Source organism: Onychostoma macrolepis, chromosome 19 (genome assembly GCF_012432095.1).
Source record: "Onychostoma macrolepis isolate SWU-2019 chromosome 19, ASM1243209v1, whole genome shotgun sequence".
Taxonomy (NCBI): Eukaryota; Metazoa; Chordata; class Actinopteri; order Cypriniformes; family Cyprinidae; genus Onychostoma; species Onychostoma macrolepis.
Genome location: NC_081173.1, coordinates 19201963 through 19229718, shown reverse-complemented (window position 1 = coordinate 19229718; position 27756 = coordinate 19201963). Strand labels below are relative to the sequence as shown.

At 37.1% G+C, this 27756-nt stretch overlaps 1 protein-coding gene across 1 annotated transcript; it reads left to right on the top strand.

Annotated features, from left to right (window-relative positions):
• The first annotated feature begins 148 nt into the window (after positions 1–148).
• sdc2 (syndecan 2) lies at positions 149–27756 on the top strand. Its single transcript, XM_058753119.1, has 5 exons — positions 149–289; positions 23775–23889; positions 23980–24140; positions 24406–24526; positions 25969–27756. Exons 1-5 carry the CDS (start codon positions 230–232, stop codon positions 26130–26132), a joined length of 621 nt encoding a protein of 206 aa, XP_058609102.1. The 5' UTR covers positions 149–229; the 3' UTR covers positions 26133–27756.

Here is a 27756-nt window from a genome sequence, read left to right as displayed (position 1 = left end):
TCAACGCGCAAGACTTGGCGAAACATATCGAAAACGACCTATTTTAGTGTACAAAAGTGCGCGGAGGAATAAGCAGACAAAAAAGCAACACGTATCCGGTGGGATTTGAGTCCTGTGAGAGAGCGAGATTGGAGCGCGAGCGAGCGAGAGAGAGGGAAGAGTTTCTCAAAAAGTGGAAACAGACACGGGGACGATATTTTCCTTTTTCACAAGCGAAGACTAAGGAATTATGAGGAACGTTTGGATGATATTAACCCTCGGCTTGACAGCCTTTCTTTCCGGGGAAAGGGTGAGTTTCAACCGAGAACAATAAGCGGTTTGGTGGTGGGTAGTTGAGCATAAACTCAAGCAGCCATCCGGCCACGTTATAAAGTAACCAGTCAAACACTGTTTAATTGGACCGATTCATACTTTGCCATGTGTCAATGATAATTACTGTTTTAGATATGTATCGCGTCAGTTGTAATGTATCAAGTGTCTGTTTCGTTAATCACGGCAGTGTTTTTCAATTCAGCTTGGCATTGTTGTTTTACCTACACTATAAGTATTAATACACACCGAATGTTGTGTGTGTATGTTTATTTTGAAATAGTAATAATTATAATCTAGTGAAGAAAATATTAAGCAAGGTATTAATGAACGTTAGGAATACTGTACAAATATACACACGTAGTGTTGTTTAGGTTTTTCAGCTCAAATGTGTTGTGCAAAGCAAATGAATGACTGAAATGTTCGCGTTTGATGTGTTTGTGACATTTTTGGAAAATGAGGAATGAAGCATGATTGTTATTTCACTCCTTTATTGTGAAATTTATGGCAGAGAAAGATAAACTGTTCTCTCAGCCTCATCGGAGTCACAGACTCTTATAAAGCTATCATAAATTCGGCCATAAAAACCACTAACTTGATTGTGGAGACATTTCTGGACCGGTACAAATGAAGTGAGGAAAGCAGAAACAACTTGCTGTTTTTGGTTTGGTTAACCTTTTTTTTTTTTTTTTCAAAATGGAAGTGACTGCAGTGGGAACTATCAGCAGTATTTGTAAATGTGCATTGTGCCTTCTCGACAATTGAGGCGAGCAGAACTTTAAGATTGGACCACAAACCTATGTTTTCAGACCAATAGCACCCATTTTGTCTGTAAGACTTCTGTTTAAAGTCAAAACGCATCCAACTTCTCCATAAACCCCCTGCTTAAAGTGACCAGGTGCCTCTTAGAGCAGCTTAACAGGCAGAAGCTGTAAGTCAGACACTAACGCTCTCTTGGTCACACTTGGCTCGGTTTGCTGGAATGTGAACACATGTGATCGTTGATTATTTTGCATAGGCTTTCTCTTAAAAGCCACCGTTACTCTTTAGAATCCTAGACCTAGATGGAAAATGTATGTTCTGGAGCATTCATTATCCTTACAACGGGGGCTTTTTTGCATTTCTGCCTGCCTGCTTTATTGTACAGTTAATTGGCAATGCATTTGATGAACGTGGATCCTGAATAAGCCAGTTGCTAGTTGATGAAATACCAAGGGATTGGCACCCGTGCTTTCTAATTCCATGGTTGACTGGCATGCTGGTTTGTACTGTCTCCTCCCATTGATTAGGACCTCACTCACTCACTTTGGCCTAGAGGCGTGAAGGCAGCATCAATCTCAATGAGACCCAGCATAGTGTATAGATTTTCTATACCGGCATCATGTACACAGAGCAATTAATGTTATCTGGCTTTAAACCTCCAGGATGATCCATGTGTTTGCCAGTGAGAGCAACCGGCCCTTCACCTATAAACAAAAAGAAATGGTTTGTCTGCATATGTGACCTGAGAATGTTATTTAGTCTGTTTTTGTGCCTCTTGACCTCTGCTTTCTCTGAAATTGTATGCTACGAACCTGTCACAGTTTGGTGTGTTGTCTGCGGCCAGATGTTTGACCATGTAATTTGCATTATGTTTTGGTGGGAAGTGTGAACATTGCCTTCGAAATGGAGATGTTTTGCAAGGTCACTGCACACTTGTTGCCTGTGACAGATCTCAAGGAAATGGTTTTCATCCAACCAAGTTTTTTTAGTGTTAGAAATAAATTGACGCATAAGCCACATAAAGTGTTTTTAATTAAAATTGTCCTTAATTAGGTTAGTTTTTCAAAGCACTTCACATAAACATCACAGTCTTTTTGCCAGAGATATGGATACGTGCTTTTTTTTTATCCACATTTGGTAACTAGCTAAATGTTTGCCAGCACTATTTTTAACCTCTTTTATAGTTTTTTGTCACTGCACTCTTAAAAATAAAGAATTTTTGGTTCCCCAAAGAACCTTTCAGTGAACAGTTCTTAAAAGAAGCATTTGATTTTGAAAATCTAAAGAACCTTATTCCACTATAATGAACCTGAAAATGGATTAGTAAAGTTCCATGGATTTTAAAGGCTCTCCATGGACCATAGATATCAATAAGGAACCTTTATTTTTTTATAAGAATGTATTTTTTACACTCTGTCCAAATGCTTACGTGATTAAATGAATGCACAGAGCGACCAAGAGCGAGAGATAGTAGCATGCTGACCTCATTTTCACCCTTCGCTTCTGCCAGTCTCTCACCTGAGGCTGTTTTTCTATTCCTGATTAGCAAGGCGGATGGTCATACATCCGCAATAATCCTGCGTACTAAAAAATGTATTGAGTCTGTGAGATAAGGGCCCAGAAGTGCTCCCCGTTTACGTTGTCCTGTAAATATTAATGTTTTAGGGTGGAATATTGGCTTATGAAATAATAATAGCGTTACATACTACAGAATTTAGCAGATGCATGTTGAAGTTTCAGGTTTGGATTGCCAGTGATGACTTTGTGTTAATGAAAACACATCCACAAATCAGCGATGTTGTCAGCACCTCTTAGCAGTGAGGAAATTAGATTTCTACATGGCTTTTATCTTTTTAACACCTTGCTGAATGAAAAGGTTGGGATGTCATAATTAGAAAAGATTCAGTGTTCCATTATGGAAATAAATTATATTTAAAAATAGAAAATTTCACAACATTACTGTTTTTACTGTATATTTGATCAAATAAATGCAGCCTTGGTGAGCATATACATAAAAATGCCCAAAATTTTTGAGCGGTAGTGTAATTGAATCATTTTTTTTCTTCTCCAGCGTACATTTAAAGTGGACACGTGGGAGAAAATCTTACATCCCACCTCTCTTCCCTGGGGGGCTCTTTTTGATTGACTCTAACTGTTCCACATTGCATAATCCTTAATGGTCTCAGCAGGCACTGGGCCGCTAGGCCTGTAAAGGAATCCCAGAGTGCTCTTGTTTTGTCATCAGCCATGCAACCTCAGCCCAGCCGACTTCTCTCCCTGCAGCTAAGCTTGTCATTATTATTACCCTGTCTTCGGTTACTCCAAAGAACAGTGGCATTATTCTTTATCTTCTTTCCCAGCAGATGGAAAGAATGAAGAGGCAGAGTAGGGGAGGGAAAAAAGAAGATATGCCTCGCTATGCTCCGATGGCACATGCCTTGTGCTTGTTTATGTCGGCACCACAAACATCTGCAACACGTATGTGCGTTCGCTTCAAAGCGGCTCTGTTCACGTTTTTTATTTTTTTTTTTCCCTGAGAATTGGAAGCAGTTCTTTCACAGGGATAAAGTCATGCATACCAGTGGGAATCAACAAACAACACAAGCTGAGTCGAGCTCGGAAGTGGTGGGTGCAGTGGCAGACCAACACGCTCTATACAGAGCGAGTACTGAAAGTGCTGCTGCCAAAGCACTGCTTTGGCCTGGTTACTGTAGACAGTAAGGAGCCTCAAGGGTGCAAAGCCGTGACCCAGAGCTCCCTCAATGTGAACACACATGCTTGTGGAAAAAAAGAAACCCTCTGCACGCTCCACCATTTAAAACGCGCTCCTTTTGCTCCCAGTATGACTTTTCTTGCTCTTTATTAGCTTAGCAAATGGAAAGTTCCTTTGGAGGATTGTGGTTTAAGAACAGCAGTCGAAATGGAAGGGGGTTCGTTTTAACTGCTTTCATACTGCAGCTTTCGGGGCAGGCCAGGGTCTGTTTGACGTCAGCGTTTGGTTGGTGTGAAAGTGGTTTTCTGAACTTTGGTGCACACCAGTTAACCACAATGAGTTTGCTTGAAACGGTAGTCCGAGGTAAATGTGAATTCTAGTACATGTATGTCCAGTAAAGATGCATTAATTTGATCAATATAACAACAATGTTTATAATGTTACAAAAGATTTCTAATTCATGAAAATGCTGTTTTTTTTAAACTTTCTATTAATCAAAGAACACTCAAAAAGAATGTACCACAGTTTCAACAAAAAATATTATGCAGCAACTATTTTTCAACATTGATAATAAGATGTTTCTTGAGCAGCAAATAAACATATCAGAATGATTTCTGAAGGATCATGAGACACTGAAAACTGGATTAATGAATCACTGCTAAAAATTCAGCTTTGCCATCAAATGAATAAATTAGTTTGAAATATATTAAAATAGGAAATGACTCTTTTAAATTGTTATAATTTCAAAACATTGCTGTTTTCACTGTATTATTAATCAGATAAATGCAGTCTTGGTAAGCATAGGAGTCTTTCTTAAAAAAAAAACTTTATCTTACCAACCTCAAACGTTTGAACAGTAGTGTAACTATAATTTCTTATTTCTTTCTTACTATGAATAAAACAATGAACCGGCATCTTTTTGTCAAGTCGTTACAAGTTCCCAGTTAAAACAGCTGCCACTTGTACTCACTATACTATTTACCATGGTTGAGACCCAAAAGTACACTGTAAAAAGACAGCCTGTGATACCAGAGTGATTCGCTGTGCATGAAGGGAATGTGTGAGATCCCATGTTTCGTAAGCCTTGTCGCTCTTCGCTGTTAGAAAGTGTTGTTTATAATGGAAAAAGCTTTTGGAAAGTTAAGTGCGGAGACGTCTAACTGTGCGAGCTGATGAGTGTAGAAGCCATCTTGTGCAGTGTAAATGTAAGAACAGTGTGAGACACCATCTGTGTGCTGCATTGTGAGTTTCTCATAGTTTGATGTTATGAAAGTCTGTAATTCATCTGATTCTGTAAAAAAAATAAACAAACTTGCATCACCTGAGCCAAAGTTCATTCTGATCAATTGTGATTTTTATTTTTTTAAATTTATTTTTTATTATTAATTAGTAATTAATTAGGTAATATATTTTCTGGAAATTTCTTTCATAGACTTGTGTATTTGTATATTTGCATATTTAATTAATTTGTTTTTTATATATATATATATACACACACACATAACTTTTTTTTTTTTTTTTTGCAGTTGTACTGCGATTTTGTTTTTGTTTTTTTGTATATAATGATTTTATATACATACATTTATATACAAACAGATGTTTTGATGGCGCTTGCAGGTTTCTTTTAGCCTCAAAGGCCACTCCAGTGATTTTATATATATATATATATATATATATATATATATATATATATATATATATATATATATATATATATATATATATATATATATATATATATATATATATATATATATATAATATAATATAATATAATATAATATAATATAATATAATATAATATAATATAATATAATATAATATAATTTTTTTTTTTTACTGCTGTCAACTGTTTGTGATGAACTTGTGAACCACAAATACCTGTGAAGAAATACTGGATTGCTTTTGCTAATACATGTAAGCACTCTTTGACATCTATGAATGCGCCTAATTAAAATGCACAAATAATTTTTCAGTGTAACTTCAGTAATTAACCATAAGTCGAGGTTGATATTTTCTCAGCGTGTTTTCAAGCGTTTCTTTAATTTCCACATGCCACTGACAATGTGACAAGTGGTTGTTATGGGAACCGTTTAGAAACCATACCTCTTAAAAGCTGCACTTTGAACGCTGAGTATTTTACACTTGTTTTGTCTCGATTGCTTCGGCGCATGTGGCCTTGCTTAAAACACACTGAAGCATCCTGGGAGATTTTTGAGGTGATGCTGAAGAGACTTGACAACTTGACTTTTCTCTGGTGGTTTCTGAAGACTGAAATCTGGTCCCCTCCAGCTGTTCTGAACCATCGATTGCACCCACTGATACTGGTGGCAGCCACCATATCCAATTTCTTTTAACTGTGTCCACCTAATCAGACCGCGAGTGGGTACATTGCTTAGAAAGCGACTGCGGCAGTGAGACGAGCCGTCCAAGAGGAGATTTTGTTGATCTTTAATCACTGTGGTTCAGAAAGCATACTGACCCTTCGGGAGTTTTGATGTGCTCGGATGCATTAATTCGACAGCCCCACACGCCGCTGTTAATCTGGCCTAATGCACTCTGTTAACACCCATTTGTGTGCTGTAAACTGCACTCTGATCTCCTTTCTCATCCAGTAGCATTCCGTCACACTGTTTAAATAAGAAAAGGGTGAACTCAGAAGAGCCTGTCCAAATGAGTGCGCTGTCATTGTTCGCACAAATGAAATTGACACGCTCAGCACTGAGCCGACCATCGAGGACCAGCAGTCTGATTTTGTACAATATAAAACTGTGGAAAACTCTGTTGTTCTGACATAACCTACCAACCGAGACGGTTCAAGCATAAACTTCAGGTTAGTGTTCAGCATTCAGGTCAATAATGTAATGCTAATTATTTGCTTTGCATCTGTTTATTTAAACATACTTTAAAAATTCTATTTATACATACAGTGATTTGAATACACAATGTTTTTAATATTTGTAATTTTTTTGGACATAAAGTAAAAAATTATCCAACTCACGGTAATGCAACTCTTTTTTAAAATATAAATTAAGAGGTCTACAATTCCATGTATTCAAAGTATATGATTTTTTTTTTTTTTTTAAATGGTGCAAAGGTATTTCAAAACCATGTGGGATGAACATGAATACAAAGAGTGTGTTTCTAGTAACTTGGCACATGTGTTTTAAACTAGATTTTTTTTTTTTCTAATTTTCTTTATTGCGGACTCTCTTAATTTGTTATTGACCCATCCATCACATTCAGGATAACTTGCATGTGTCCTTTATTGCATATAGGCCCCGTAGGACATTAAACATTGCTTTTTGGCACTGTGAGCTTCCTTTTGTTGTATTCTGCATCTGTTCCTGCTTTATCACCTTCGTCAAACTCCCCCAGCTAATATTTGCTTTTTCTTTTTTCACGCTGCACTGACAGTGCAAATCAGACACATTCAATACTGAGATCACAAACATATTTCTGTGTAATCATGGCCCCTTTCATGGAAAAACTGAGTAAATCCGAGCGTAGCTTGTATTACAAGGCATAATTAACTAAGTGTTGACTCTACGTTGTGTACACACTAATAAACCGAAGCAGAAGGTGGTTCCTCTTTGGTGTGGCTTGGGTCACCACTAGACCAATTCGGCACAGTTCTTTCTGTTACCACTTAGACTGACAAACATCTAGCATTAACCATCAATTGCGCCTTTAAAGTGTCTCAGTGTTTCCATACGACAACCAAAATGAGTCTTATCAGCAAACATTAGATCAGACTGGCTCTTGGTTAGTCATATGCTGGAAGGGTTTTTCAATGCTTCTGGGGCTGGAAAAAGGCGACTCATTCAAACCACACACATTCCTTTTGAATTACAGCAGAGAGTAAAATGAGCAGGGTAGAACAGCGTGTGAGGTTTGGCACAGATTTGAGATTTGTTTCTTGTGGTTCAGTTTGTCAACAGTCTCGCATGTTGGACCATAGAGGGGTCCCTCTCTGTCCTGATAAACTCTGCAGCGGCTGAGGTCTGTTGGGAAGAACCATCTCTTCCTCCTATTCCTCATCTGTGCTCTTCATCATGAAAGATTTAAAGCTCAGACAAGCTCTGGTACAGGACCTATTTCTGTTTGCCAAAGCTGAATTATTTACGTAGAATGAAATATAAATTTGAATTTGGCCATATGCTTTAAGAATCCTCTTAAGACAGTTTCTGTTGTCAGGAAGACTAGATAAATGTAGAAAGGCAACGGTCCACTTTCTTTATGACAAAATATAGCATATATAAGTAGAAAAAAGTCAGAAAATCAAGAAAACTTTTTAATTAATTCCTGATGAGTGTGATTAATAGCCACTTTCGCTCATGAAGCACAGTAAATTGTCGGATGGGAAATGTTCCACATCTCTTTTGTTTTGGTGTCTGTCCAGTTTCTGCAGCTGATTTAATAATACTTTTTGACAACAAGTCCTGTTTACACATGACCACTAGAAAAGTGTTTAGTATAAGAAAATAAAGTGTCTTAGAAAGTAAATACTATGTTAGGAACCTATTGTCTGTTAAAGGGTGCATAACATTAGGGCTGGACCAGAATATTCGATTATTCGAATATTCTTTTTTTTTTTCTCAAACACCTGGCATCCCCCTCGAAACGGTTCTCATTCGCGCTTGAATATGAATCGCCCATGAGTGAACGTCATGAATGTCATGATTCACTTCATCTGGAAGAGAAGACATAAATGCTGAAGACCTCTGCTGTGTGGGAGCACGACAAAGGCAGTGTGTGCCAAATATGCGATTTGAAACTGGCTTACCACAACAGCACATCAAGTTTGAAAAATCACCTGAATTCTGTAAGTAGTACTCCTATAGTATATTGTTGGTGTAAAAAAAAAAAAACGAGCTGCTTTTATCCGCCATGTAAAGCAGTAATTTTACACATGATAAAAACGTGCACTTAATTTGCTTGGAAAATACTTATGAATACGGCAGTCATAAAAATAAAATTTTATTTAAACTGTTCGTTAAAATGTGTGATACTGTTATTGAAAGTATGCTACTGTGTTCTTTATTTATTACAGTTCGTTGAACTTCGTTCATTTATTTTTCGTTCTACTTTTAGTTAAATAGCCTACCCTTATGGTGTCAGTAATTACTGTGCTGCTAATTTCTGATTTGGGAGTGATTTTTTTTTTTTTTTTGTTACAAAAATGTTAGGCTACCTTATTAAAAGTATTGCTCTTAACAGACCTGTGTGTTTTGTATCCGTTCAGTGTCCGTTCTCGGAGCATATAAGCCCTGCCTGCGTGAGGTGTGCCTATTCCGGCTCGCGCAGTTCTGTAGTTTATTACAAGTTTATTAATTCTGAACAGGTCACGTGTCCATATTGCACCAAAATGCGACACTGCACTCCCTTGCGTCCGCAGCAACATACCCTCCACGCGTGAAGTCGATTGGATGAACTGTTTTCAACTTAATAAAAATGCAGACAGACAGACACACACACGCACAGAGATTCCTGCCTTTATTAGAGAGAAGAAAATGTTCAGCCCCCTCCCTCCGAAGCTTCGAATATTCGGTGTTGATTACTACCGAAGCTTCGAAGCTCAAAAAATGGTATTCGGACCAGCCCTACATACCATATTGGTTATTGGCTGATATTAGAGTTTTGTTTTTGTTTAAGAGTAACGGGTGAATATATATCAGCCAATATTGGATAATTATTTTTAATTTCAGAGTACCTTTGCCATCACCTAATGTTAACTTAAGTTTAATATAATTTCCTCAAAATTTATATTTTTTTCATGTTTTATATTGTTTTTAGGGATGCACCGAAATGAAAATTTTGGTCCGAAACCGAAAATTCTGGATGCACTTGGCTGAAAACCGAAACCGTAACCGAAAACGTTTTCTTTTGTGTAATTACAAAACCTGTATTTATATTTTCAGCTCATATTTTCAACCGTTTTTCTCTTTCGCCAAAAACCGAAAATGTCATTCTCAACCCGATAATTTTCGGTGGCTGAAATTTCGGTAGATCCTAAATTATGATTTCTAAATTCACTTGTAGCATTTGCAAGAATTTCTTTTAGTTTTCTAATGTTTTTAAAATTTACTTAGACAAAATAGTGCAGAATTTTAATATTGGATATTTTTCGGTTACATAAATGTGTAGTATGACTACTTTTTTTTAAATTCTCAGATGTCTATATTGCTGTTCTCTTGTGATTTAATTATCTTGAATGTCTTTTAGCAGCATTTTGTTTCACAGTGAATTGATTGTAAAGGTCATTGCACACTGAGTCCGACATTTCTGCACGTTAAAAAATACATACGACCATCACGTTTACCATACGTCAATCACGTTTACACACTGCTTCCGAAACTTTCGTCCGTCAAAAATAAATTCAGTTCAGGTTCAACTTTCTACGTTTTCGCATCCGTAGCATGCATTTTGATAGGAAAGGATGGGGAATACGAAAAAATGGAAAAAACGCATGCGAAAAATTTCGGACTCAGTGTGCAATGACCTTAAGACTGTAAAGGCTATGTTTTCTTTGATATTGCGTTGTCCTACGTGTTTCTTAACCATATGGTTTAAGTACTACAGTATTATAACCGGCTTTGTTCAGTTGTTTACTGAAAACCTTGAATATAGGTTTGTTTGTTTATTAGTCCTTTGGTATGTGGCCTGATTTGCTTGGTCAACTCTAGCAATCCAACTAAGCTCACGCATGTGCCACTGTAACCCTGATGCCTTTGCAAAGCTCTAATCCGTAATGCAACTTTGCCTGTATGTGAAAGAGCAGCATGATGTTTCATCTGCTGCATGCTTTGAGAAAATGCCCTGCACTTTATAATCATACCAGAATCCACCGCTTCTCCCTTTGATTGATAGATGAAGCGAAACAACAGATGTTTTCGCCGAAGATGAGACCGAGGCCACTTCAAGTGAAGGTGTTGCTGCTCCTAGAACAGAAATTGTAGGTTGTAACAAGACTGTGTGCTCTAGTTTGTGGATTAGCCCCACATAATGGGATCAGAAATCACCACCTGCTGCTTTCTCCTGCGGCCTGCATCCCTTGTTCACTTTATTAATACGCGCTATACCTTTTCTCTCCATCAAAACAACACACGCGGACCAGATGGATGCCTGCGTCACCGAAACATCACTTTACCCGCAATCTAATATCTTGCTGTTCGACTTTCAATCTGACTCTGTTGATATAGGACAAAGAGACAAGCCTTTCACCTTTCATTACTTTTAAGGTCTTGTTCTGTTCTCTCTCGTCACCAATTTTTTTTTTTTTTTTTAAGTTTTTTTCCTGGCAATTCCCCCTCCCCCTCTTCCCAAATGCCATGGCCTCCTGACTCCCTTGAGGACAAATCCTCTTAAGGCAAAGGTTGGATGGGAATTCAATTGCGACAGAGTGAGGATTGGAACAGATCAGCCACTGAAGCGTCGAAATCGCCTCCAGCTTTTATCTCTGCAGATAAGGGCCCATTTGCAGCGCCAAGTGATGAACAACTCTGGCAGGTCATCATTTTTGATGCCTATGTAAACGGATGGGCGAAAAACAGTTTGCGTCAGCACAAACTTTCAGGAAAAAGCTCCCACTTTTTCGATTCCTGTGCTATTAGTGAAACCTGACTAGCTGACACTTAAAAAAACTTCCCTTTTGGTAGAGCGATGATTGCAACACCGCAGGAGTCCGGAGAGTGTTAGAAAACAGAGGCAATGCTCATCTCCTTAATGTTCTTAGAAAGACATTGTGGCATTGTCGTGTCCAGTCCTTTGTTCCTTTTCTGCTTCAGACTATTGCATGCTCGGGGTTCTCTAACCACTGAGAGGTTAATGAGCTGAAACTAAAGAACTCTTCCAGAGCTTCCTGTCGGAGAAGTGGAGGTGGGGAGGCAGGCGTGAGACTGGACAAAGCATCCCACCGACTTTCTAAGCCATTCTGCTCCACTTCAGCAGTGGCTGAAATCTGGATTAAATTAAACTTTGAACTGGCAGCTAATTTATACATCATTGTCCCTCGGGCGACTTGAAGTTTTTAGGGCTGGGGTGGAGTATTCTGAGCACAAAGCCCTGGCCTAATGCTGATGGAAGCCAAGCCTTTATCATTGCAGACTCGGGGAAACATGGACCGTTTGAAGTGAATGCTGCGAGAGGCGCCTGTCTCTGGCTCGGTCACATGACTGGGGTTTGTTATCTTCAATCTCACGCTGCCACATTTTGACCCGCTGTCCCAGTGCATTATGGGAATGGTGTAAAAGGAGCTTTGTGTGGTGCAAAAAACCATGCCAGATCTTAGCTGCACCTCTTTTTTGGAAGACAATGTGAGAGAGTTGTTGTGATGCACTCATGCCAATAGCTTTAATGTTACATCAGCGATGGAATACAATAGGCTTTTTTATCTTAGATAATATGTAACTGACAGCTTTACCTTTGTCAAGGCCTTTTCAGTCGGTATCTCGAAAGGACATAACAAAATCAGTAAATTAAATTGCAAGGCTCAACAGTAAGGGTTTTTTAATGCAGCCATTAAATCTTTTAATTTTTGTCATGTATTTTTTAAATATTTGCTGGAAACATTTATTTTCTATTCATTTTAATATTTATATTAATTGAATGGTTTTTCTTTACATTTTTCACATGAAAGTAACAGTAAGGCTTTTACAATGTTAGAAAATATTTGCATATCAAGTAAATGCTGTTCTTTAGAACTTTCTGTTCATGAAAGAATCCTGCAAAAATGTGTCACCGTTTTCATAAAAGCATTAAGCGGCTCAATGTTCTTCAACACTGATGATAATAAGAGAACTTATTTTAAGAAAATAAGTTTCTGGAGCACCAAATCATGATATTAGGAAATTCAGCTTTGCCATCACAGAAATAAATTACGTTTTAAAATATATTAAAATAGGAAACAGTGATTTTTAAATTGTATTATGACAGTTTTACTGTATTTTTGATCAAATAAATGCAACCTTGGTGAACATGAGTCTTTCTCCGAAAATATAAAAAAATCGTACTAACCTCCAAACATTTGAATAGCAGTGTATATCAATTTTTATATTTACTTTGAAAACTTTGTACTGCTAAAATATAACAATTCATAAATACACTGTTGCTGGAAAACTGATAAACAAGATCAACAAATGTACTTTTTTTTTCAATGGCAGTGCAGCATTGGCCCAAAGGGCAAGTGACCATTAGGTCTACTGGCCTGAAACTCTCTCACTCTGGCCCCGGGCCAGCAGACCATACTTATTGTTGAGCCCTGCTTCTTGACCCTGCTTGTCCGCACACCGGCAGAGCTGATCACATATGCTGTAGAGATGCTCTCCCCCTGGGTTTCTCTCAAGTCACCACCTGTGTTTCTAGAGACCTGGGGGATTTGCCAGACATGTTCTGGCCTGAAAGGCAGCATTCATCAATCTCATGATGCTGTGCCAACACTGAACAGCCCGAGCAAAGGTCTGCTCAGGAACATGTGTGTTTTATCCTTTGTTACATATTCACGTGGCCACATGTGCTTCCCTTCTGCTTCTCCATGTATTGAAGTGTCAAGTGTTTGGTGTGTGATTCTTTTTGAACATTTAAACGTGAAGTTTGTACTTTCAAAGCCTCGTTGGTCGGCCAACCTGGTAGTCCCACCCCAAATTAACCTCATTGGTTGATCCAGTGTTGTTGATTCTGCAAACAAGAGCAATTTTTGATGCCACTTTGAATCAGTTTAGCAATGGAAATTTATTTATATTTGTCTTTGTGTATTAAATTGGAATAGGATACACTACTTCACACTTTTAACCTTTGCCTCATTCCTTTAAAGTATCTATAAGCCTGGGATTTCCAGCTTCTCTTGTTTTCTGTCTCTCTTTAAAGATCTGGCGTGTCAACTTTGTGTTTCTCTCAGGTATTTGAATGCCTTTCAAACATTGACGGAACAGAGCGGTGAGGTGCTCTGTGTGACTTCACGCCAGCAGGCCAGCCGGTCCAGCTCTGTTCATTCTGACTAATGCCGTTTAGCTGCTGTTCTCTCTGAGGAGCTTTCAAAATGGAACCTCTACACAGTCGAAGCATCTGTTTCCTGAAACATCCACCTTGATCCTTGCGCAGCATGTTCTCTGGGCTCCTGTGAGAGTACCTGCCAGCACGCTGTACTGAGCTTTCATTTCCTGTCTTGGCAGATTCATGTCTGTGTCAGTGCAAACCTAAGTTGTTAAAACACCTTAAAGAGCAATTCAGTTTAGAGTGCAGAAAAGATGGAAGCATGCACTTTGTCACATTGAGGTCAAATGTCAATGTTCTGCAAACCCACCTAGAAAAAGCACAGAGTTTATGTTTAAACAGATGTTTTTAGTAAACATTTGCCCAAGTGGTTTACTGAAAAGATCCCGTACTACAGGAAATTTGATTGGAAGTTGTTGAGCAATCGGTTCAAAACGAATCATTTCTGCTCTGCCCATGCTAATTGCATTATTGGTTACCTGTTTCACCACATAATCTGTTCAAAAAGCCTATTATATTTCTTTTTAGATTTTTGTGGGATGTTTTTTTTTAATTATAATTCTGGTCAATTACAGGCCTGTGTAATGTATATCACAATATGTTTAAGCCTTTTTATGATATTCAATATGCATCTCAGTAGATTTATATTTGATCTGAAATGGCTTTTGTAATCATTGAAACCATTGTTTCAACCAAAGAGCCATTGTTCCATGGTTCAATTATATTTTCTATAAATTAATATAGTAAGTAATATGTGACCCTGGATGACAAAACCAGTCTTAAGTGTCAATTTTTTGAAGTTGAGATTTATAAATCACCTGAAAGCTGAATAAATAATATTTCCATTGATGTATGGTTTGTTAGGATCGGACAATATTTGGCTGAGATACAACTATCTGGAATCTGAGGGTGCAAAAAAATCAAAATATTGAGAAAATCGCCTGTTGAAGTTAAAGTTGTCTAAATGAAGTTCTTAGCAATGCATATTACTAATCAAAAATTAAGTTTTGATACATTTATGGTAAGAAATTTACAAAATATCTTCATGGAACATGATCTTTACTTGATATCCTAATGATTTTTGGCATAAAAGAAAAAATGGATAATTTTGACCCATACAATGTATTTTTGGCTATTGCTACAAATATACCCCAGCGACATAAGACTGGTTTTGTGGTCCAGGGTCACAAATAAGTAAGAATAATGGAGTTGTGTAATTTGTATAGCTTTAATAACTTGACATAATATTTACAAGCATATTTTTATTAAAACGTTCTGTGTATTTTTGAATTATTTATAAGTGATTGTATAAATTCAGCATTGTTTTAAACTGTTTAACACAAATGTCACAAGTGCCCTTATCAATTATGAAAGAAATGACTGCTATTGTGTTCATATTTATTTCATGCTATCAAATACCATTGTGGTCTTGAATACATTTGAATACATTCTCTAAACGTTTCATATATGGCCTTAAAGTTACAGTAAAATACTACCTAGGTATAATATAATGGTTTATATGAAAGGGTAAATCAGTTATGTGAACTGGAAGTAAAGGTGAGAGTTTAGCCTGAGAATGCTTAAGGACTGAGAGAAGTGGATAGATGACTCTCTTTTTCCCCCTCCCAACATCTCAAGGAGTTAATATCTTCATTGTTTTTATTTCTAAGAAAAAATCTTTGAAGCTCCTAATGAGACTGCTGATTTACATCTTGCTCAGTGTGTATTTTATGTTCCTGAATCAATGATGTGATTTTTCTCCTCAGGTAAACGTGTGCAAAGTTCTCTCTGTAAGATCAACTAGTGCTGTTGATTAAGACTGTCTTAATGAATGGCATGTCTTCAGTAGTATTGCTTTTTATTTTAGCCTATTTCATTTAAAAAAAAAAAAAAAAAAAATTTTGTTCAGCAAATATAAAATTGGCAACAAGAGAAATTATGTTGTCTAATTATATGCTGGAAAGCCCTTTTTAATGCTTATTTTCAATACAGTGAAAATTATTTTATTTTTATTTATTTTTTATTTATTTTTTGCATGTTAAACCTCTGTTGCATGTTAAAGGCTGTCTTGAAGTTGTGTTGAGGTTTTCCCCTGGAGGCATAAGGTGATTTAAGATTTTTTTTTTTTTCCATCAGTCACTGATACTTGATTTGTATTCATCCCTTATCCCTCATGCAGATGCATGAGAAGTGTTTTTTATAAAATCAAATGTGAAATCAAATCCCTGCAAGGTTGACACACATGTCCCATTTTTTCTTTAACCGGAGGAGACAGAACTGCCGCGCAGCTACAAATCCATAACTTTATCTGCTTTAACTGTAACTGCTAATCTTTATTCAAAACATGACTGGGAGGGCGAAGCCTATTTCCCAGCATATACCATTTCACGGCTCACAAAAAATTCTTGGGTTTCTAGTGAGTATCAAAAGAAGTTTAACTGGGTCGAGGAATCACCGGGCAGGCGCCATCCACTGTGGAGACATAAGAAGCCTTGGAGATGAGAGCAAAACCACCATGATTGCCATCTTAGATTAGAAAATCCTTTAAAATACAGTTTAAGAGTTAATTATTGGGAGGGTCCCATGAAATTTGCATTTCTTAAATCTACTGGCAACCTGGACATCTTTGAACAAAGGTGATAATATGGATATTTGCTTGGAACAAATATGACCTTGGAGTGAATATTGTTGATCTTGAAGTTGTATTGTGCATTATTATAGATCAGATAATAATCTAGAGCCTGTACACCTCTGGGAAGATTGTCAGTTGTTTCTGTTTGGCCTGGAAACCATGAAATTGTTATTCATCCTCTCAGGGGAGCAAGACAGGAAGTCATAGTTGCAGTATGATTTGTCTGGAGGAAAACACTTTCTTTTTTTTTTATTTGCATGGCTGAGATCATTCAAGTTGCGAAAACAAATTTCAGGTTACAATATTATATTTCATTTATTTATGTTATTTATAAGTTTACACAGTATTTTCTTGACATAGACCTTTAAATGCAAAAGGTTTTAATGCAGCAATCATACAGAGGTAGCAGAATGCTGTCAAATATTGTCAGAATGCCTTTACATATTTGCCCCGCCACAGGTTTGGGATCGGGTATTTATGGGCCTGGTCAGTTTCAGGGGCTGGCATCTATCTGGCCTGGCTGTAATTGGCTGTCCAGCCCTTTATGAGGTGGAAGGCCAGGTTACAGCAGAGAAGGTGGCCAAGAAGCCATATATAAGCTTGCACATGAAAGCTTTAGCTATTGACCTGCCTAAAATTACTGCTATTTGTATTTGATACATAACCTGGGTTTGATCTTTTTGGTGCACTTTAAAGTATATTTTCATTGAAAGTCTCATTAGACCTTTACGTTTTGCATAAGGTCTGGTGGAGTGCTTCCTCTGTTGTTGCAAAAGTTGTTGCCCCTGCAGCTACAGCAAGGAGACCCTTCGTATCCTTACATGGGGCACTAGCCCAGGAATGTGGCGCCGGCCTGTGTATGTCAGACAGCCGTTTGTTTTGGAATCTGAGAGCGTATTAATCTGTCCTGGGCCAGTTCACTTGCTTCCCTGCCCAACATGCTTTTCCGAGCACTTTTGACTATGAGAGCATGAGTTGCGGACGAACGACTGCCAGTGTAGACCAAAGATGCTCGTTCTGCTGAGAACTTCAGTTCCGCTGTTTACATTTACCTCTCTAGATCCCAGATTCGTTGGTGATAAATGGGCTCTTTTTCAGCTTTCTCAGTGGCAGCTGTCTCCGTTTTCTATTCATTTTTTAAAAAATGCTTTATTTTTTGGATTCTGCATGAAGACAGGCCTTGAAATATTGCATGAAGGACTATAAACTTCACCGTAGAGGCTTTCTTTGTGTGAAATGAAGAGCCTGGAATGAATCCGTGGAGAGGTTCTTTGTGAGCTTTCTTTTTGATTAATACAGTCACCTCTGGTGCACAGAGCTGTGGAGGCTTATATGTTGGAGGTCTACGGTTGATTCTTCATTGTGTGCTGTTAGACTGAGGATTAGAGCTCAATGAGCACTTCCCTAAAACTTCTAGACATTTATGTAGCTCCTATCCCTTGATCAGTCAAAGTCAGCTTCAAAGCATTTCTTAACCCTCCCCGTGGAGAAAAAGGAAAGGCCTCATGTGTCTCGCAGGACCGATGAGGAGATTCTGGTTTGTAGATCAGTCTCCTCGTGGCCTGTGAATGATGTCAGCTCACAAACGTTCCTCCTGGACGTGTTCCAGGTCCGATTGGGTTTGGGCTCGACTTTGATTGGTGTCCACTTCCTGGAGAAGCTCCCCTCTGCTCATTTTCCTGTTAATTAGTTCCCGATTATGAACCTTAGGAAGGCAATGAAACCTCAGGCCTAGAAGAACAGAGAGATAATTCCCTTCTGCTTTTATGTTCTTCTTCCACAGTGCAGCATTTCCTGAATAAATCGCTGCTTGAAACGTCCCTTTGACTGGTTGATTAACCATAAGTGTAACTTCCAGGTCTTTCTTTGTGTTGACAGCTTCAGATATCTGTAATGTGTGGCTGATGTGTTGCTGGTGACTTTGAAGATACAACAGTGGACCATTGTTGCCGAATCTTATACATTCAGTACGTTTGATGGTTGATTCTCAGGGCAAGTATTTGGAAGTGACAGCTGTGATCATGAAAACACAAAATTGTTACTTTTTTTTTTATTTAGCCTAATAATTGGTCAATGTTTGGTTACATTTTGGATGGTACATTGTGTTTTTTTTTGGTTTTCATTGGAACAGCAGTTGGGGAACTGTACAGTGTGTACTTGTCTGTATGCTAAACGCATAATACTGTGGCCTGTTTGTTGTTATACTGCCAAAAATAGTGTCTTTTTGTTTCTCCAAAAAATACATTCTCTGAAAACTAGTTAGATTTTAATTGAACTGATAAAACTGCTAAAAGTACTTTTATTTTTGAATTTGATCAAAATTGAAAATAAAAAAAATTATACAAATATTTTTTTTATAAAATGTGAAATGTTATTTATATTTATTTTAGTTTTATTAAAATGTATAATGAAATAAATTCTGACTTGTTTTCTGAAAATAAACATTGGCTAAATTTATTTTTGCTTACTACATTGACAAATTGTTTTTTTGTTGTTTAAAGCATAATTGTTACTAAATTGCTACCATTCAGAAGTTTAAGGTCAGTAGTATGATTTATTTATTTATTTATCTTTAAATAAATTAATAGTTTTATTCAGTAAGAATGAATTAAATTGATCAAAAGTTAGAGCAATGATTTTTACATTGTTACTAAAGGATACTATTTCAAATATGTAAACAGTTTCCACAAAAATATTAAGCAAAATATTACAACTGTTTTCAAAATTCATAATAACGAATGTTTCTTGAGCAGCAAATGAGCATATTAGAATGATTTCTGAAGGATCATGTGACACTGAAGTAATGACTGCTGAAAATTCAGCTTTGCCATCACAGGAATAAATTACATTTCAAAACATATTAAGTAAACCGTTAATTTAAATTGTGTTAATATTTCTCAATATTACGGTTATTTTCTGTATTTTTAATCAAATAAGTGCAGCCTTGGTGAGCATAAGAGACTTTCAGAAACATTTTTAAAAAACTTACAGAACCCAAACGTTTGAAAGGTAGTGTATGTTTAAAACAAAATAATTAAACTGTGCCATAAGTGAAACTTTTCTAACACAGAAAGTGTTATTTGGCTGATTTATCTCTCAAGTTTTCAAGTGGTCAAAATAAACATCTCTAATCTCCATTACAGACATTGCTTCTTTACTTTTACTCTCTTTGGGCCATGACACGAGAGCCGGTGCCAACCAGTAATGATTAATCCTCAAACTTCCTTATAAACGCACCCTGACCGCTGGACCTGGGTGCTGCACTAGACTTCAGTATTGATTATGGTGTAGATCTGTACCTCGCTGTTTTTTTTTATAAATAGATAAACTAACAGGCTCCATCACATTTGAGGGTTTAAAAGTAACAAAGTAGAGTCCAAAATATTGTTTTAGCATAAGGTATCAGTGTAGGCCAGAGTATCTGCCTGCGTAGTATCTGAATGCATGCACACAAAACCCTGACACTCCTTTTGAGATGTATGCATCATCCTCAGTTCTTAAGAATAGCAAATTCTGCTAACATGCAGTGAGGGACAGCCAGACCAAATAAAGCTCTGCCACGTTTGTCCTTCTCTCCATTTCCCATGTCTGCTTTAACAATGATATGGCTTAAAGCACATGTCAGACAGTGGGAGCCTTTCTTGCCTTTCAGAGGTTGCTAGGCATAGATGTGCAGTTTGACAAGCTTTTAGCGATGTAACCTGAAGGCAGCAGATTGTCCTTAGCAGTGGTAATCTCTCACTCCCCTGTGTCCCCATCCTCCTTTTTTTTTTTTTTCGTTTACCGTCACTGTCCTCTCGCTCGTCCCTCCCTGGTTTCTCCGTCTCTGTCTTTCACACCCAGCCTCACTATGGAAACAGAGCATCCTCCTGCTGGTTGCCTGTTCATTAGAGACTGACAAAAGTAAATGCTGTGACTGTTTCATAACGGGGTCCACAAACTGCTGGCCCCTTCATTACTGCTGATTCCCTGCCTGACTAGGCCACTCTCCAGTGCTCCTTACTGCCCCTCAGTCACTGTCCTCGCTGATGAACTTATTTACACTCTGTACATGACAACAATTCCCCAGCAGGATGAAGTCACAGACGAGAAATGTGTGTCAGGTAGGGATGTGCAAAAATATATATTAAGGACAAACGGCTAGTCGACTAATTAGTCTTAAGGACGTCCTGTGTAATCAGGCCAGTTCATATGGCCTCAATCGTTCTTGCATTCTGTTTTTTCTTAACACCTAGCAATCGTTATAGGATTCTCAAAACAACTAAATGTATGTATTTTTAATGTGTGTGTGTGTGTGTATATATATATATATATATATATATGTGTATATATATGTGTATATATATGTATATATATGTGTATATATATGTATATATACATACATACATACATACATACATACATATATACATACATACATATACATACATACATACATACGTGTGTGTGTACATATATATGTATGTATATATATATGTGTGTGTCTGTTTATACATGTATGATAAATTGTATAATATTATTATATACTAGTGTGTATATATACATAGAAAAGGCTATATACATAAAAGACTGTATATGTACTAGTATATATACTGTATGTTCATAATTATATTTTTATTTACTTTATATATTTATATACATACACAGATATTGAAATGTATGGATTTTAAATAATATTTAAACAATATATAAAATATCTTACACAAATTTTCAAGACAAAGATAATGAAAAAAAATTAATGTTGCTGTTTTTGTAGTGTTTTGCTTTGTGGGTCCAAAGGTGTTGTGGCTGGTAACTAGGGTGGCCTGGTTTGTTTCTCAATGGTTGTTTACTCTTCTATGTCAAAAGAGTCCACCTCCAAGTTTCTGATATTGTTGTCCCTAAATATGGCTTGGGTCATTTCTTCTGTGTAGGTAAATGCAACTTTTTTGCCTGATTTATGGTCAACCATTAGTCGAATCAATTGCAAAAATAATAGCAAATTTCTCATCAAACCACATGATTTTAGGTGTCATTCATGTGCTTGGAAATAATGGAGTGGGATGAGTTGTGTGCCAAAGTTTAATAGCCCCAACTTGAAGTGCTTGTCTAAGCAATCGAAGCAATTAGCAATCACTAATTGTTTGTTGCACATTTTAATTTTCCATGATCATCACAGAATGTAAATACACAACTCAAGCACAAAAGAATCTTATCGATCTGGTGCAATTTGTTTTATTTTTTTCAAACTAAACACTAATCGTTCAAGAGCACTCAAGTAAAATGCATTCCTTCAAAAGGTTTTGAAAGAATCTTAAGAGCTTTGTGGGCTGTTTATTGTCCGTAGCCAGACATAAAGACACATTAGACACCTCATTGCAGAACTTTGACAAGAATTCCATTGACAAAAAGAATTGACTCAAGATATCGAGCAGTGCTGATGCGCCGTGTGTGTGGCCCAGATAATTGTGTTCTTTGTACTTTGCATTTCAATCAGTGGAGAAAGAATTTGACCAAATCAACAGCAGTGTCGTGTGGGCCGGCCAAGTGAATTGTCTACCAAGAGAATAGCAATGCTGGGTTAGAAAGGTTAAGATAAAGTTGCTTTGAACAAATTCCTCCTTTGATCAGGACTTTGGCTTGAATGCTTTTTTGTGGGAAGTCACTGCTGCTTTTGAATGAGCTGGTTATTGTTCTGTTTTATCATTGTGTCCATTCACCGTCCTCTGTACAGCTCTACCTCTTTGTGAGAGACTGCCTATGCTATTTTTTTAATTAAAGAAGATACTAGGTCTCACAAACATGAATACACATCATTAAGTTTTATATACATTCATTAACAACAAATTTCCCCAAAAATGTTTCGGTAGGAAAACCATTTTCTCAGCCTGTCTTTGTTTTTTTCAGTAAAAAAGAAAAAAGAAAAAATCAGTATACATGTTATTTCACTCTGAGAACAGGGACAGCTCTTAGAACAAAGATACCAATATGTGTGCCACAGACTCTCTGTGCCTTATTCCTGGGCCCTGTAGTGTGATTTATGGTGACCACATTATGGGCTCTTTTCTAGGCCGCATCAGTATGGAGAGACGGTCACAGGCAGGGTTGGACTGACGCTCAATGCTGGTTGCCATGGTACTGGTAAACCAATCCACAAAGACCAAATAACACAAAGAAACATGATTAGCACTACCACAAAAACCTCTACAGATAGTTAACATGCATTCATTCGGATTATATTGTCACTTGATAGTGTATCCCAATCTGTGCCACACTGGAACAATGATTCAAACTTGGCACAGATATTTAAATATAATATGTTGTTGTTGTTGTTGGTATTATTATTATTATTATTATTATTATTATAAGGGGTGTAACGATACACACATTCTTATTGAACCGTTGGGTACGAGGCTTTTGGTTTGAACGATTTGTTGCTCTAATCCTATTTCATTTTAAGTTTTATGTGTCTCTTTAGTTTTATAAATCTTATTTTTAAGTGTTCTTATGGTGGGTAGAAAAACGATCAACTTAAAATAATTTTCAGGTAATATATTTTTATTTTATTATCTCTCTCCATAACTGTGAAGCAGACACCTGAATATGCTCTTTAAAATGCATAAATTGCACTTCATTACACCGTTTATCTTGAAATATAGCCGCTTACAGAATTCTACTCCATCATTTGATGAATAACTGCTGCCAGGATTGCTAGAATATGCACACAAATGCCACTCTTAATAACATCCTGTTCAATAGTGCAGCGTTAATTGCACTAGGCAAATGAGTGAGTTTTGTGAATGGGGAACAATGTATAATAAACCTAATTGGCATAGAAAGTGGGAGTTTTTGCATTGAAAAGAATGACAATTACATAATATAAATAAACGCTTTTGCACAAACGGTTAATGTTTCTTGCACTTAAATACTCCCAAAACTATTTAGTAAATTTGCTCCTTTGTAGGTGATGCAGCTGAGAATGAACCTGTTGTTGGAAAGTTTCTGCAGTGCTTTAAAATGTCATAATGTGGCTCTACAGAAACCGCTGAGTCTGCAGTTCAGTCTGAATGCTCGGTTGTGGAGCAAATTTTACATGTAGCTGCTGGGCTTGTGTCTGCGCCGAGTCTTTGATGAGAAGGTTAGGCTGTGTATAATACGTGTTAAGGCAGAAAATATTGACTTTCAGATTTCAGCAGTAAACAGGGGAGACAGGGAATACTCATTCATCGTGTGGCAAGATGGGCAGTTTACTAGTTTTAAACACATTACTGAAAAAATCGATTTCATAGCCTCGAGGGGTTTGAGCAATAAGACAGACAATGAAAGCTGAAAACACTCCTTTCTGTCTTAATCTCAATTTTTATGACTTTTTAACTTTTATCTCTGCAGATAGCAGTCTCTGCGGCCAAAACCACCTCCTCGACCGATGACTTATATCTGGAGGAGGTCGGGTCAGGAGGTTACCCCGAAGATGATGACGACTTCTCTTCTGGATCAGGATCAGGTAAGAAGTGCCTCATCCATTCAAGGTGCACAATCTTATCCCTTCATGTTGGATATTGCAGTTGAAGCACAGATTGTGTTTGTCTTTCAGGAGCTGGAGAAGTTATTGAGGAAACTGTCACAGTAAAAACTTTGTTCATCGTGCCTAAAGCAGAGCCCACACAGGACTCCACCAAAGACTTCACACCGAAAGTGGAGACATCTACGTCACGCGATGTCCCCAAAGACAAAAAGAAACGAGTCAGGATAGAGGTGGGTACCAGCTGTAAGATGCTATTATCATCCGCCTCCGGTGATCTGATCACAAGTGGGTAGTAATAGGGGCATAGAAGGTCCTATGTATCTGATCACCTGAAACAGAAACCAGGTGTAAATGGGGTCTATTGGTCACAGGTGGATCTATGAGTGGAATTGATATTAATGTGCAGTCATGCAGCCAGCAAAGACCCACTGCTGTCATAAAATAATCCATCACTCCAAATTGAGTGTAACGCATCCTCTTCTTCACTCTCTTTAGGACCCAGTTCCTGCCACAGAAGACTTGCGTAGAAACCCAGTCACAAGCACCACCAGCCTCCCTCGATCACCCCTGGATGTCCAGTCGGAAAATCTCTTCCAGAGGACAGAGGTTTTGGCAGGTCTGTAAATAATAATTTATAAATATATACTATCAAGACACTTTTGAGTATTTTTAGGAGATGCCATAGTTTGTTTGATCAAAAATACAGTAAAAACAGTAATATTGTAAACTATATTGCAATTTAAATAGCAATATATTTTAAAATATAATTTTCTTTTTTTGATGGCAGAGATTAATTTCAGCAGCCATTTTCCAGTCTTCAGTGTCACATGATCCTTCAGAAATCATTCTAATATGTGACCATGGACTACAAAACCAGTCATAAGGATCAATTTTTCAAAATTGAGATTCATACATAATCTGAAGGCTGAATAAATAAGCTTTCCATTGATGTATGGTTTGTTAGGATAGGACCATATTTGGCCGAGATAAAACTGTCTGAAAATCTGGAATCTGAGGGTGCAAAAAAAAAAAAAAATTAATTAAAAAAAAAAAAATTAATTTACAAAATATCTTCATGGAACATGATCTTTACTTAATATCCTAATGATTTTTGGCATAAAAGAAAAATCAATAATTTTGACCCATACAATGCATTTTTGGCTATTGATACAAGTATACCCGTGCTACTTGAGACTGGTTTTATGGTCCAGGGTCACATATGTTGAATTTATGCTTCAAAAACATTTCTTATTATTATCAGTGTTGAAATCAGTTGTGTTGATTAATATATTTACAGAAAACACAATGCATTCTTTGATGAACTGAATGTTTAACATGATTTTTTTTTTTATGTAAAAATGTCAATTTAAAGCGTCCTTGCTGAATAAAATAAATAATAATAATAAATAATAATAATCTTACCGACCCCAAAGTTTTGAATGGTAGTGTACATAAATGTTTTTATAATAATTTTGCTACTAAATTAGAATGAAATTCTTGCCTACAATTAATTCCTGCTTATAATTCATGGTGCTGCGGCGTGCACTTTCATAAACTTGAATTGCAGCCCTCACTGGGAGTTTCAAGAGTTTACTACACATTTCAACCAGAACGCCCACTTTATCTTTTGTCTTAGGAGAGATGCACAAAACATAAAGAGCATGTTACCATACAACTCAGTCAAAATAACAGATCAATTTCTCAATGTTCAAAGGTCAAATTCTTAAGTTAAGCACACTCCGCTTTAATATCCTGTTGAATAAAGACAGAATCACAATGAGAAGAAATAATGTCTTCCTGTCTTCCTCCACACTTCCTCTCGCTCAATCTCTTGACCCTCCGGCAGTGTTGAGGGGTTCCTTATTTAATTATTTGATTACAGGACATAATCTGAGTCTACTTTGTATGAGCCACAGACTCCCAGATGGCACTTTAGTCACGTAGTCGGACAGGAATGAGATTTCACATATACCGTGAGAAAGCAGCAACTCAACTATGTCTGCTTATCTTAATTGAAACAAACTGACTCATTAGGCCTTCTTAAATCCTCTGTTCCAGCTGTCATTGCGGGTGGAGTTATCGGCTTCCTCTTTGCCATCTTCCTCATCCTCCTTTTGGTGTACCGCATGAGAAAGAAGGACGAAGGCAGCTATGACCTCGGGGAGAGGAAGCCGTCTGGAGCGGCCTATCAGAAAGCTCCCACCAAGGAGTTTTACGCATAGACTCACTCATGTACAACCGAGCTTCACCAACCAGAGTGATGGTCTAATATCAGTGACTACGACAAACTCGTTCTGCATACAAAAAAAAATAAATAAATCATACGACATGATTGAGGAAAAAAATTAATAACATAAAGGAAAGCTTTTGCATAGAGTATTGTAATTAAGACCTTTTCTTTCCTCTTTTTTTTTTTTTTTTTTTTTTATGAAAAAAGCAAGCATTGCTTATTTTATGGCAAATCTCTCTGTATTTAAACATTATTTTCTGTGTATTTGAAAAGGCTTAAAAGAAAAAAAAAGAAACACAATCTGTAAAGGTGAGGATATCCGCATCCGTCTTCTGTCAAAGGAGCTGTTTTTAGTCGCTGACTACTTTTTAACTGTAGCAGTATGTATTTGTAAAGAAAATTTTAAAGTGGAATAATTGAATATAATTGTTCTGTATCAGTCCTGACTTCATTTCTCATCTATTTTTTATTTTTTTCCTCCTGGCATGTCTGATGTTGATCATAAGTGTTTCATTAATTTATCATTTTCTCGGATGTTGAACAATGCCTTTCTGTAGTTTTCAGAACTCTGTCTAATAACTCTTAACGAGTCAATGTAAATGTTTCCATCCAGGTTGCAATGTTCATTTTATTATTTCACATGTAGTTCAGCTTTTTTTGTTTTGTGTTGTTTTTTTTGGTGCTTAGAATTGAATATGTCAAAAGACCCATGTCTTCAAAAATAATTTGAGTTACATCTGCGCTTGAGTGTTTGCAGGTTAACAAAAAGCAGTGCCATTTTTCATCCGTTCTCGTCTTGGCGACTCTAAAGCTTCTCACATGGTTGAAAAGAGGCTGATTTATCGAACTGATGAGCCCAGAGCCTGTCTTCTGTGATGAGAGCTTGAGGAAGCTCATACTGGGGATCTGACACAGCCTGCCCACCTCCAGACATGCATTTCCTTTGATCAGAGCGCCGTTCTGATGTTTCAGTGATGAAAAGCTCGCATTTATTCTCATGTCACACTTGCAGTGATCTGTTTTATTAGTTCATGGAGAGAGTAGACCTGATTTTTTTTTAATTTTTTTTTAATTTTTTTACTGTTACAGGCTTTGCTTTCCTACTGGGCCCAAACAAACTAGCAACTTGGAATCACTTTCATTGAAATCATTCATTTTTAAAGTTTCCACTAGTTTGGGATTGTTTGAAAAAGCCCAGTTTGAGTGCTGTTAATGTATCTCTCCAGTGCTCATCAAAAACCATTATGGAGGCCAGTAATGTCCCATACAGATCAGTATGATCAAACTCTACGCTCTCTAGATCCACATAAAGGTTATGAACTTGCCTTGAGAAGCGTGACTCCCTGTATATCTTTCCTTCCTTGCCCTGTTTATGTACCTAACTGTGACCAACACCCAAAGTGACTGTACTGACCCTTACCTAATCTAAGCTGGAGCTGAATGAAGCAAGGTACTGAGAAAACATAGGCAAACCCAAAGACTCATTTGATTTTCACATTGCTGTGTATTCCTTTGGCCACATTTGAGTTTTCATTGTTAGCTGTTAGTTTGTTTTTTGTTTTTTTGAGTAGACATCTGACCTTTGCATCCAATTACTTATTCATGTATGGGAAAAA

Excerpts from the sequence above, each read along its gene's own strand:
- sdc2 (XM_058753119.1), top strand. The coding sequence starts at position 230 with ATGAGGAACGTTTGGATGATATTAACCCTCGGCTTGACAGCCTTTCTT. Across the intron at positions 23,890-23,979 it reads CTCTTCTGGATCAGGATCAG|GAGCTGGAGAAGTTATTGAG; the intron begins GTAAGAAGTGCC and ends TTTGTCTTTCAG. Across the intron at positions 24,141-24,405 it reads AGAAACGAGTCAGGATAGAG|GACCCAGTTCCTGCCACAGA; the intron begins GTGGGTACCAGC and ends CACTCTCTTTAG.